The sequence below is a fragment of the Staurois parvus genome, unplaced genomic scaffold (assembly GCF_062004578.1).
Source record: "Staurois parvus isolate SC_StPar_1 unplaced genomic scaffold, SC_StPar_1.0 ptg000157l, whole genome shotgun sequence".
In the NCBI taxonomy this organism is placed as follows: domain Eukaryota; kingdom Metazoa; phylum Chordata; class Amphibia; order Anura; family Ranidae; genus Staurois; species Staurois parvus.
The window spans coordinates 5,346,466-5,360,183 of record NW_028317953.1 but is presented as its reverse complement, the minus strand read 5'-3'; the positions used below and the strand labels follow the sequence as shown (position 1 = coordinate 5,360,183).

Below are 13,718 nucleotides of genomic sequence, written 5' to 3'. Positions count from 1 at the left end.
GGATGAATTACTATATGGGGGATGAATTACTATGGGGGATGAATTACTATATGGGGGATGAATTACTATGGGGGATGAATTACTATATGGGGAATGGATTACTATGGGGGATGAATTACTATATGGGGGATGAATTACTATGGAGGGTGAATTACTATGGGGGATGAATTACTATATGGGGGATGTATTTTCAGTTTTAAAAATGTGGCTCTCATAATAAATTTCAATCGTGGTTTTGGCGAGATTTGGCTCAGTTGAAAAAATAGGTTGCCCACCACTGACCTAGGCTCAAGGATAAGTGCACCTTTTGGACAAAAATAATTAATGCAGGTAAAACCGTGCATTTATTATTTTTGTCCAAAGGAGCCTGTAAAGCATTGCACCAGCGATCAGTTGATCTCTGATGCCATGCAGATCTCCTGCAGACCTGTCAGAATATCTGCTTGCTGTATGGGATGTACAGTCAAGCAGATATACTGACAGGAAGCTTCAATGAACTACCACAGTGCTCCATAGTGCCATGGTAGTTCATTGAAAACTACAAGCCCACAGCCGTTAAGGCTGTCGGGACTTGTAGGCGCTCATTCACAGAACACTGTACTGAAAACACTGTTTTCAAATCTGACAGATAGTATGGGATTACTTCTTCCCATACTATCTGTCAAAGGGAGGGGGGGGGGGGTGGTCTCGGCTTCAGCTATGGTAACATGTTACATGTTCCACCCCAAAGGAGAACATATTCTTTAACATGGAGGGCCACACACAAATCAAAATTTGTTTAGGCTCTGCTTAACTTCGATCCATCTATGCCTCGCTTAAGACAGAGTAAGAATTCTAATGGAAATGTCTCATAGTTAGAGTCCCCCAAAAAAGGAAAGCCAGCGTTTAATTCGCCTTGCCAGCAACCATGCAAAACAAAACAAAAAAAGCAACAGAAACCTTTGAATGGAATAGGGTTTTAATTGTTTTGCTTTGTCAAGATACCATTACTTTATCAGCTTACTTTAGTCTCTGAGATAACTTTAGTCTCTGAGATTAATATCTATGAGAAACTTAAGACTTTGAAAAGAAGGTTTCAGGTTGAGAGTGAGAACTGTGAACCTCCTCTTGCATTATGAATTAAGATGGGACAAGCAGTATGCAACAAGAAACATGATAGAGACACTCTGGTGAATTATTCAGAGTGTAACACGAGTATTGTGCTTTAGTGTACATGAATGATGGAAATTTTGAGCACATTCCATCAGTAGTAATTGCATAAACCAAAGGACCAGCACGGAAGGGAGATCTCTGCATATCTTCTCTTTTGGATGATTTTTCTGTAAGCAAAATGGGGAAATGGATTATAGACTGACAGGAAATTGTCATCTCAAGGCAATCTTGATTGCCCTCTATGTTTTCCCAACTTTTTCCTTTGGTGAGTAGCTTCTGATTAATTGTTTTATTCAGGAGAATCAATTAGAAGTGCCTTTTGTGGCCATAAAGGAGGGGATTTACTAAAACTGGAGCACTCATAATCTGGTGCAGCTGTGTATGGCAGCCACTCAGCTTCTAACTTTAGCTTGTTCAATTAAGCTGTGACAATACAACCTGGAAGCTGATGGGTTATTATGCAGAGCTGTACCAGATTTTGCACCATGCAGTTTTAATAAATATTAATATTGAAGTGTAGAAGAAAAGGACCGCTAGGTGCCAAACAATGAGGTGGCCAGGTGCAAATGATCATCTTTAATATGTTTATATCCAGCACATTTCAGGGGTAACAGGATCCTCCTTCTTCGGGGCTTGGAAGCACAGAAGCCTGATTGACTTGGCAGTAAAAATTACACTGCAGCAAATGTCTGTCTGCTTATTGAAGTTTTGGATGAAAGAAAAGGGGCAGCAACCCAGAGTGTGACATCTGTATTGACCTATATAGCTTATTGCTTTCTTGAAGAGAGCCCTGTTAACCTCAGACATGCATTACATAACTTGTAATCAAACACAATCATTTGCACTTGCCTTATCCAATTTGTCCTTTTTTTGAGACTTTTTCTGCACCTGAAATTTCACTCAGAATTCTTCAGTGAGTAAAGTGAAACCCTGGTTTCTAACTGAGATGCTGACACCTTAGTGGTAGTCAGCAGGGTGTAGGGGGCCTCAGCTGTAGCCCCTGACATCACTAAGGGACCACACATAATGTTCAGTATATGTAATGCTAAGAAAGTTTGGTTAGACACTGCAAATGTGTTACAGAAAACAGTGAGAGATTGGGTACGTTTTATGTGTCTACTAGGGATGACTACTAATATTCCTTTACAAACCAATGTGCCCACTACTGACTGTTGGCTCCAGCAGCCCGAACATCAAGTACCATGTGGCCTGTGTCCAGTAGTTTGGGCATCAGAGCCCTACATCATAAACACCTAAGAGGTCCAGCAGCATTATTGACCAAACTTTTCTTGCAGACATTATGCAGTCAAGAAGGTTTTTGGGTGCCCCTATAATCTTTTTCATACTTCAGCCTACAAGAACTGCACATATTCAGCAAACAGGCTATGCAACCTATTAAAGGAGCAAGGGGGAGGAGGATTGCAGAAAATCTTCAATGAACATGGTTTTGGGGAGAAAATAAAATTGTAATTTTTTTGGCATTTATAGAAATTCTAGCATCTGCAGACTGAAATGGAAAATCCATTTTCAATAATGTTAAGTTACAAAATTGCTTGTATACCAGATAAATATCCTTTTGTGTGTTTTTCAGTCCAAAACTAAGTTGATGTACACAAGGATCATGTTTGTAAATGCCATGCAGTTATTCATTGCAGTCTTCCTCCCCAGTGTATCATAAATGCCAAGGTCTAAAGCAGGAAAGAGAAATTGAATCCCGTGATGCATTTGCCTTTATGAGCTGAAGCCACATGTCACATACATTGTTTATAGTTTTGTGATTACTGCACTTCCTAACTTCCTATTATTGAACATACCCGATTTATTTCTGTGTATAGTCTTAATTAGTCTCTAGCTTTTCTTTAACCACTTCATGCTCGCCTGCCCACAATGTACTGCATTGCGGGTGGGTATGTATATTCTGGGTTGTGGGAGTGCGCTCCCTGCCAGCAACCGCTGGAAGTCTGTCGGGAAGTCCCGCCCAATGATTCACGGCCGGGACTTGTTAATCGGCTGTGTACAATCACAGCCCAGAGTTCTGTACAGAGGTAGCGATTAGAATCTTAGAGATCGCTTTGTAAAAAGCAGTACACTCTACACATAGTTAAGCACACATTTAACCCCTTGATCGCCCTAGATGTTAACCCCTTCCCAGCCAGTGTCATTAGTATGGTATTTATTATTATCACTGATCACTGTATTAATGTCACTGGTAGTTAGTCAGTTAGTGTCAGATTGCATTCCACAGTCCCGTTATAAGATCACCACCATTAGTAGTATTTATAAAACAAAATTCCAGTAAATATACCATAGTTTGTAGGCGCTATAAATTTCATGCAAACCAATCAATATACACTTGTTGGGGTTTTTTTTGTATCAAAGACATGTAGCAGAATACATTTTAGCCAAAATTAATGAAGAACTTTGATTTTTGTTAGTTTTTTATTGGATAAGTTTTATAGCAGAAAGTAAAAAATATTGTTTTTTTTCAAAAATGTTCAGTCTTTTTTTCGTTTATATTTCAATCTTTTATTGAAAAGACCAAACGTACAGACCGACAGTACCAACAAATGAGAGATATTGAACTTCTAGGACAATATTCACATATGAACATAGGTGACATTGGCATTGTACAGAGAGATTGAGGAATCAAACATTGCTTACACATATGTGACCAGGAAGTCCCTCTGGTGTAATCTACAGGTAAAGAGGATAAGCTGCGGCAATGGACAGAATTCCAGTACATATTTCACTATGAAAAACGATTAATAATGAGCATGACCAAACAGTATTCAGGTACTAAAGTCAGATACATCAAAAGGTAATGTTGGAAAGAAAAAGTATGAAGAAAGAATGAGAGTAAATAAAGAATAAGGGAAAAAGTGAAGTAAAAGAGGGTCAGCCTTGTTACCTCTAAGGCACGGAGAGGTATTGAATCCACGGATCTCAAGTTCTGTCGAATTTTGACGTATTGTTATTGAGAGTGCAGGTGAGTTTGTCATTAACCATGATCCAATTCAGTTTATTTTTAACATAGTCAAGTGGTATCACCGATCATTTCTAATGTTTAGCAGTAGTGATTCTTGCAGCCAGGATCATGTAAAGGATCAATTTGGTCAATTTTTGGGGGGATTGCTAAAGGTAATTTTTTAAAAAGGTCTATCTCTGGGGATCTACGAATATTCACTCCTGTCACTGATTAAATACAGGTAAACTTTCTGGTCCAAAATCTAGTCACCACAGGGCATTGCCACCAGATGTGGCACATGGTTCCCTCCTGCCACAGTGCGAAAACAGGAGGGCAATGTGGTAGGGTGTATTTTTGCAAGGCATGTGGGAACTAAGTACCATCATATAAGTGTTTTATTGTTAGATTCTATTAGCGTGGTATTGATAGAAATCTTGGACAGAACGTAAACAGTGTCCTGCCAATCAGTTAGTTCTAGGGAGATATTTAAGTCCCATTCCCAATGAACCATATAAGGGAGCTTGGTTTTTGGATCAGTAAGGGAAGTATATATATATATATATATATATATATATATATATATAGTGGATATACCAAAAAAATGATGAAGCGCTAAGCATGCAAAAGTGCAATAAATATATTTCAAATAACCCCTTGAAAATCAGCAAACTATAAAATTCAAAATTCAAATGATGCAAATAAATAAAAAATAATATAAATAAATACACCGATTAGTGATAAACCAGATAAATGAAAAAAAAAAATCAATATTCCTAGACCCCACACAATTCCCTATAGACAATATATAAATATATATATATAATAATAAAAATAAACTAGTATAACACCGTGATAAATTGAATATGCAATATTATTCAAAGTGACTTATGCTCTCCATTAATATTCATACAATCCAACATATATATATATGTGCAAAAACAACAACTGTCTGGTTTGCCACCTAGTGGCTACCCAGACTATGGTGAAAAAATATATTGAGTGATATCACTCAGTGTGATTCAAAGTGGCAAGTGCTCAAACACTAAAAATATGGATGAATAATAAATGCAGTCCAAAATAAAGTGTGCAATATTAAAGGTGCTCAATCCAACACACAGTGCTTCAATTCTTCATTCCATGATGGATAGGTGCTCTTTTGGTGATACTCTGACGTGACTTCCCTAGAATAGCTAGAGTGCCTCCTCACCTCCTATACTCGACCACTAAGAGCCACAGCTCATAGGATATCCCACTCCTGGAGGGATCTCAGCCTGGCTCCACTGGCTCCTCTGGCTCCACTAAGGGTCCCACTCTGGGGCTAGTATTCCTCTCAAAAACCCTCTCCACGCAATTTGACTCTTTTTTACTAAATTATATTTCATGCCTTTTAGATGTTTTTAAGGAGAGGGTAACAATCAATTTTTAATTTTTTTTTAAAGTTCTGTTAATGGAAACATGTAATAAATATAAAGTAGGTGTTATCCAAATTTGGCTATAAAAGTGGAAATACACTTTAAGAATGGAGCAGCACTTCATTATGTGTTCATAAATCAAATTGTCTCATTTTAGTGTGTGGGACAGAGGAATGCACACAAATCTGTATTATCAATACAGGTCAGGTTTCCTATGGCTCAGAGAAGCAGAACCAACTGTCTGAGACTAGACTCTCTTATTATAAATGAATCCCAGAGCATTTAATTTACTGAAGTTCTTTGTGCTTTCTTCCAGGACAAAAATTGGATACACAAGCAGCCCCACAGACACTCTATGGAGTAGTGGACCAGTCTGTGGCACTCGCATGTGGAGAAATTATATCTACTGTCACTTTCCTCTGGTCATTTATTGCTCTGGGAACTAATCGGTCTGTCCCCATTGCTTGGGGAGATTTGATCAGTGAGGAAGTTGCATGGCTGGGAAACGTCAGTCTGATAGACAGTACCCTGGTCATAGACAAACTGACTCTTCAGGCTGAGGGGCAGTTCACATGTATGGTTAAGAAAGTCAACTTGCTTGCAGTCTACATCGACCTGATAGTCCTTGGTAAGCAGACATTTGTTTCTAATTGTAGTGATTCTGTATAATTAAAGACTTGTATTTCTTGTACTTTTTTTAGGTTAGAACTGATGTCAGGTTTGTATGTTATCTGTGTCCTCATTGGAGCATATCTTGCTTCTGTTCCAGTGAGCAAGACATCAGGAGCAATAGCAAGGGTATATCTTCTCTGCTGTCACACACACAGCAGTAAATCCTAACAAGGGTTCTAACCTTCCTCCTGGCCATTTCTCCCCAAATGTATTTCCTCAGTCTCCAAAGGTTCCTGTGCTGGGCATAACTCAAATTGATCCTGTGCTGGACATAACTCCAATTTTGGCTACGGTCTTCTGTTGATGGGTTTAGCAATTTCTTTCTACCTTTTTCATTGAGGAACACAGGAGGATAGTAATTCTAAGAGTTACACTGTTGCATTCAGGAGGTTTGCACAACGGCAAACAAAAACTGTTAAAGCCCATCTCCAGGAATAAATTATGTCCCCCTTCCACCCCCACTAATAGATTGCTAACAAAAAAAAATTAAAAATCTAAATACCCTTTTTTACTTACCTTAAGCTGAGGTCACATGACACTCCAGTCCTTCTCCCCTTCTGTTTTCTTTCTCCATGGTTGCTTCTTTAGGTGTCCACGGCACTGTCTGTGTGATGTGGGCAATTCTAATTGGCTATCCTGCTGTGATGTAATATCAAAATTCAGTAGAGCACTGATGTCAGCCTGGAGGGAGTGTAGGGGACAGGTGGTTTCAGGTGCATCTGTGGCACTGGATTAGCAGCCCCTGCAGCCAGAAACAACGTCAGGCAGGGACCTGGATGGAAGGACTTAGGTGAGTATAAACGTCATCCGCTAGGTGGAGTGTGTATCCACACTCTTCCTCCCAGCTTTTTCAAGCTTATATATATTGGCTACATCTTTTTATGTAAATATTTTTATTGCACCATTTTGACCTTTTTAGTAATAAATCCTATTTTCTGAAAAGTGTTGTACTGTTTCTAAAGCTCTTTAATGTAAACTATGAATCCCTGTCTCTGAAGAGCGCTACCGTGTGTTTTTAAACTTCTATATACATCTGCCTGTGGTCACAGCGTGTATACAGACGCCTATTCAAACATCATAGTGTTACTGCTAAGATTTGTGAGTTTCCTCCTTCTCTGTACAAAAAGGTGGTGGTGGCAGTGTGAAGGGTTAATTGCGTAATTAACCTGACCCAGTAACAATCGCTCTCAGGCTGCGGCACATAGATTGTGGTCCAGTGAGCTGGAAAATCTTTGTGCAGGGTGTAGCTGAGCGTGGCATTGTTACGCAGGTGACAGCGCGGTTTTAGATTGGCTAGGCCTTCGGTCACAAGTTGGTGAGAAGGGCTGGGGGTCTGACGCCGCGCCCGTCACACTCCTCCATTGTTGATAGGAGTGATTTCTTGGAATTCCCAGATCGGTCCAGTGGCCACAATATACTGTACAACCCCATCAAAGTCTTGGCTCCACAATGCAAGGCTGAGACTTCCCATCTGTCCACAAGACTTTTCATATCCATTTCAGATTTTTTATTGGTTTGTGTACAATTAATGCAGCAGTCTGCTTGCAGGGGTTCCAAGCACACTCTGGCACTTTCCACAACAGAATCTATTTCAGATTTTTGTGGTCCTTCATCTTCAAGCGTGCCTGAAACCTCTATCGCTCTCTCTGATTTAGCTCCAGAGCCTTCGCAGCCTTGTTCTGAAGAGCCTATATTTCAACAAGTTCCTTATGGCTCTATCTACAAGATTGATACACTTTGTCCTGCTCTGCAGCTGGAGAATCAGCTTCTTGTTCCAGGCATAGTGTCAGGGGAAAAGACGAGGAAGCCCGGGCAAATGCGCCAATGCTCAACATGGCCACGCCAATTTGCGCAAAGAAGTGTGCATGCGCATAGCAGGTGACACGTAATCGTGCATTCCTGTGCACGAAAACGTACCGGCACATGCAGGGTGCACTAATTGCTGACACTCAGTGGCCTTTATAAGGACTGCAGCTCTGCTCAGTGGTTGCTGGATTATCGTCAGCCCCTGCTGTTCCTGTGTTCTTGAGTTTACTGCTTATTGCCCATTACTGACCTGGCTTGATCCTGTCCTTGTTACTGTCTGCTGCTGCTCTGTGTATGACCCCGGCTTGAGCCTGACATTGCTCTTGTCTGCTGTTCCATATTGATCCTGGCTCTGGCTACTGACTACTCTACCCATCCTCCAGGATCCACGTGATCTCTGGAGAAACTCCTCCTGCAACTGGAGCACCCACGGGTTCCATCTCATCAGGCATCTCCAAGCAGCAACACCACTGGCAACCTGTGCTTCTTTGGGCACTGCACCTCCTGTTTCCACCTCCAGGGGCGCACTGCACTTAGCCATAAGAGGAAACCTCTCTATTGCAGCCTCCGGACAGGTACGTGACACATTGGCTGTGTTAGAGCTGTTGCTCCAAAGACATTCCCTTCCCAATCATTATGTACATCCTTCCTTTATGAAGACGTAACAACTTGTTATGGCATGGCTTCCTCCTGACAATGTAAATGAGCATTTTCCCTCTGAAAGGGAATTATAAGTTGTCTTTACCCACGGAAGAGGCTTCAGTCATTCAACAAACATACTATCAAACAGGTAGTTGATGTTTTTATTTTTAAAGATTTCACTGATTGTCAGATTTTCTACTTAATTCTCAGTTTGAGTTAACTGGTATAATTGTCTGTCCCTTATTGGCAGTAACTCAGATTTGTGAATCCATGTCAGTATGAATGAAACTCTCATAAACAAGAAAACACCATCCTAATGCTAAACCCTTGTGTCTTGAAGCTTTTGGAATCATTGTCTGGAGACCTGAAGATCTTGGGATAGGATGGAGAATCCCGTTCTTCTTCTGCTATTACAATAGTACCTTGTAGACAATCACAGTCTTCCTCTCACTCAAACCATGGATCTCTAAGCCAAAAGTCCTCTAGTTCACCTGCTCATCCCTCTGCATAAAACATACCTATCTTCATTTACAAGTGAGAGGTTATTTGTTTGTACTGCTAGATCCCTTGTGGGTTTGTCTCCTAGCAGTGTAGAGTCTCACGTTCCCTGTTGTAGCTCCACTCTAACTTTTATTGATGAGTCTTTATTATTTGTTTCTGGCATTATTGCACTCCATGTGCTTTTTCCAGAATTGACTGAGTTCCCTGCTTTCTGAGATCTCGGATTCCCACAGTAGTAGAAATCTATTCTCAAGGGTGCTTTGTTATTTGATCCCATACTCCTCTCTGCAACAGACACCTCTCTTTGTCTCCATTATCCTGTGCTGCAATCCTTGAGGTGCTTTACTTTTCTCAGGTCTTATCCCCTTTTGAGGCATATTGTGACTTGCTGTGTCATCAGCGATCTGTTTTCACTCCCTTATCCTGAGAGTACCTGACTCTTCTAGGTGCTCTGGGTTACAACCTACCCACAGTACTCATGGATATATCTACCTTAGTGCCAGGTTATTTTCTTGAAGGAAATGTATATCTGGAGTTGTCTTGAAGCTGGAGATTTTCTTTAAAACAAGCTCTTACAGACTTGTGTAGCTATAGCCACTTTGTAGCAATTAATTGCTAAGGTTTACATCAGATGCACTAAAAACATTTTCTAGGCCAACTCAACTTACCTCCCTGCAATGTCTCAGTTTGCTTACCCTTACAACAATAACTAGCAGCTTCTGTAAAGACAGTCTTTACAGAACATGCATGGCTTCCCTAGTTGCTGCCAAGAGCATGAGCAAGGTCAGGGTTAGGAAGGGGGAGCAGCTGCATCGGTCTGCTGTAGAGAAGCCATGACACTCCTGTCTTGTGGACATATTAAATAAACAATATGTCCTTACAACAAAAAATACATATTTATAGTAAACAAGGTTGCTTTACAAATGTGCTTAGTACTTATTTTGGAACTTCTAATTAAGTAAAGCCATGTTAAATTAAAGGGTGGGGGAGCCAGTTGGTGAGACCAGTCACATGACTGGAAACCTGCATTTTCTAACTGCCTGAGGAGGAAATTGGTTACTGGCACCTACAGGGAACTGAATGGCTCCTAAATTCTGTATTCTTTTGTTCACACCTGACTTTGAATAAAAGTGACTGCAGAAGTATTATTTACTTGACTTTATTTACTTTCTTTAGTTTTTAAATTTGCCCTTTCCGTTTGGTTTGCAGTGCCTCTCATAACCCCTAGTTTGAAGATCGATAAAGAGAAACCAATGGAAGGAACAGACGTTCACATGACGTGTACAGTTGAGGTTGGAACAAGGCCTGTTACATACATCTGGCAGAGACACACAATTTTTGATGAAACAATTAGAGTTCAGGAGGGCACAGACAACATGCTTGTCCTATACCCAGTCACCAAAGCACACACTGGCTGGTACACCTGCACTGTGAGGAACATGGTCAATGAAATGTCCAGTGGAAGATTGTCCCTGGATGTTGCATGTAAGTGATGTCTTTGTTTGCATACATTATAATAGAATTTTATTTTGCGTTCAGAGAGAGCCACATAGATATCTGTATTGCCTCCACTAACTAACTGAAGAGCATAGCAGTGAGCAGAAATATTGCAAGACCTAATATTTGCAGATGAAGATCTCTGGATCAGGGGAGCAGAAGCAAATTTAAAGCACATCATTAAACTCACAGTCCAAAGATCTTTCATTCTTGGACTTTTTTAAACTCCAACTTTGCTTTCACCTAAAATAGTTTAGGTAGTTGCTGTTAGCACTGTTTAAACTGTATGTAGCATCAGCTGTGAAATACTGTAATTATTTACAAACATACATAAAACAAACATTAAGCAGTACACCTTACTTTGTGTGTAAGGCAAGTGGATGGTCAGTGCCTCAGCAATGTCCACAAAAAAATCCAGAGGTGAAAAGAGAATGGGAAATGCACTTTTTTCTGCAACTCATAAAGACAGAGAAGAGTAGGGATCAACCCTTACAATTAAAAACACAGTAAACTGTCCATGGTTACTGGTAGGGCTCAGATATGGAAATGTCAGACAGGACCTATTTAGAGATGGTAACATGCCATGTCTTCAATTGGCTGCGTGGCATCAGGGACAGAATTGCTTACGGAAGCACTGCTGAGTAGCTAGGTGATGCGTTTCGTACTCTACCGCCTAAAAAATTCTGGTTTGAATAAGAGATATAGCCTCAATACACATTGCCTAGCAACCCAGAGATGCTTCCAGATGTAATTCTCTCCCCAAGGCTACCCAGGCAACTGAGAACTCCACAGTTTGCCCTCTCTGAGCACCCTGGGACCCACCCTGGGAATGCTGTTAACTGATATTTTGATCTCTGAGCCCCGCCACTTCTGGAGCTGGTCTGAACCAGACTTAATGGCACACATCTGGTGGACTTCCTCTTGAGTTAATAGATTATGGATACTAATATAAAACCTCATCCGCTCATTCCTCAATACCATTCTATTCAAGGACCCATGGGAAGCACTTCTCAGTAAGCCTGTTCAAGATATATTCTGAGTGGCGACAACCCTAATTATACATATTTTTATGGCCTTCAGGTTGACCTTCACTAGATCCTGGAAGACCCCCTCCTTGAACTTTGACGAAGTCGAAAATCGATTAAATGGCAAAATGATTAATAAGAATCTAACGACCATCTCAACAGATACACGCAAAAAATGTTTCCAAGTATGACTGCCCTGGATAATGTGTTCATAGTCTACCACTTCCAATGACATCTTGTTAACTATTTAGACAGCAGATGACTGCTTCTCCTTCTTTCTTCTCTGCCTCCTTCTTTCTTCTCTTCTCTTTTCTCTATTTCTTTTCCTTACACTCCTTCCATTCTTGCCCTCTTTACCACTCCCATTCCCAACCCCCCTTATCTCTCCCACCCTTTAACTAAATGTAACTCCCCTTTAGCTCTCCTAACTCCTCTTCCCCCTCACCCCACCGCTAAGTGGCCCTTCAAGACCTACCAGACTTTCCTATTTATCTTGTTAACCACAATACCATGCACCCACACACATTCCTTTCACGCCTAAGGTTGATTTCTTGAACTATTTTGTGGTTTAAAGAACACATATGTTTGTATGATGTTATGATAGATTTTCTGTGGAATTATCTCCTGTGTGGTTGTCAATGTATGCCTTGTAAACCTAAAATTAATAAATTCTTTGCAAAATAAATCATACAACTGTGTTTGATGGACTTTTACCTAAGAGAAAATAAAATAAAAACCTGTCCAAAGTTTGCTGGACAGCTTGGCTTGTTACAGAACATATCTACTGACAGTATCAATAGCTAATAAAACTATGAGGGGGGGGGGGACGTCAAAATCTGCTGTTTGAATGCTAGTGATAAACTGCATCATGGACTGAATCTAATTCTTAATCTACCTACAATACAGGACACAGGATCTTCAGTTTTTAACCATGGGTTATGTGCAGCTACCTACAGATGTCTGGACACTGGCAAAAAAGAAAGCTGTAGGGACTTCCCTTCTTTAATCCCGTGCCCAGCAAGCCTACGTTTTTGGCTAGTATTCTCAGGCATTGGACACCTCTCTACTGAGAAAAGCTTATCTCTTTTTATGGAGGTTTTTTTGCTCTCAAGATTCCTCTACCAGAATTCCTGGCTGTGCCAAAGTCACTGCAGCTCCTTTCTGAAGCTTTCTGATCAGTTGAGCCTTCAGCTGAACCTTGGTGTACAAAGACGAAGCCTGTCTAAAGGACATGCAAGGCCAGCCTGTAAAGTCACTTCTGACACTGGATTCTGTGTGGGCGCTTTCCTAGACACGTGGTGCACTGAGTTGTTAGGCTCAGGTTGCTATACAGGTCCAGGGTCATGATCTGCCAGTGACAGAACCCTGGACTTAGACATATTCAGGGGTATTACCATTGAGCAGGGTGAACATTCTGCCCTTGGAAGAAGAAGACGATCTTCCCTGAACCCAGTGTGCTTTGTTCCAATTCCCTGAGGATTGGAATACTGGGTATGACACTTTAAATGTGTGTCACAGCCTTGGGTAGGAGTGCCAGTTTGAGCTTGCATTTATATGTACCTGGCACCATTTTTACAAGGCAGTAACTTCCACTGCATTTCCCCCAGGTGGCCATTAGGGGCCCCCCATTAGCATTGCATAGGTTTTGGTTTCCCAAGCTCATTGCACATGTGTGCGCTGTTTACTTTCTAAATTTGGTGCCCAGAGGACCACCACAACATTGCTCCTGCCAGTAGACAGCACAACTATCTGAAGATGCTGCTTTGGCTCCATCTCTAAATAGTGCCTGGTACAGATGGCGTTAACCCACCTCACTCCCTAACCCTGTTTTGAGCACTCCTCTGGGGACAATGTATCACCACATAGCAGATCCAAAGGTTCCCCACCACCCCCACTCAGCTAATGGCTTGAGCTGGGGGGTGGTAGTCTCTCCCCAAATTGACCTAGGCTCTCTCAATTCTGACCCCTGGTTGGTAATGTCTCTTTGTGTTCTTGTGGTACAGCAGCTGGTAGAGACCCCTCCTGCTTTGCAGTAGGCTGCAAGTG

General features: G+C 41.1%; 1 protein-coding gene across 1 annotated transcript; it reads left to right on the top strand.

Moving 5' to 3' along the window:
• The first annotated feature begins 1,262 nt into the window (after window positions 1–1,262).
• Window positions 1,263–12,357, top strand: LOC149463189 (V-set and immunoglobulin domain-containing protein 10-like 2). The gene is made up of 4 exons (XM_089675744.1): window positions 1,263–1,417; window positions 5,846–6,157; window positions 10,360–10,635; window positions 11,728–12,357. The coding sequence occupies exons 1-4, from the start codon at window positions 1,339–1,341 to the stop codon at window positions 11,730–11,732; spliced, it is 672 nt and encodes a 223-aa protein (XP_089531870.1). The 5' UTR covers window positions 1,263–1,338; the 3' UTR covers window positions 11,733–12,357.
• The last annotated feature ends 1,361 nt before the right edge of the window (window positions 12,358–13,718 follow it).

What these genes read in the sequence shown, in the direction of transcription:
- LOC149463189 (XM_089675744.1), top strand. Translation starts at nt 1,339, where the DNA reads ATGGATTATAGACTGACAGGAAATTGTCATCTCAAGGCAATCTTGATT. An exon ending in TTTCCCAACTTTTTCCTTTG is followed by an intron (nt 1,418 to 5,845) that starts GTGAGTAGCTTC and finishes GCTTTCTTCCAG; the next exon opens with GACAAAAATTGGATACACAA. An exon ending in CATCGACCTGATAGTCCTTG is followed by an intron (nt 6,158 to 10,359) that starts GTAAGCAGACAT and finishes TTTGGTTTGCAG; the next exon opens with TGCCTCTCATAACCCCTAGT.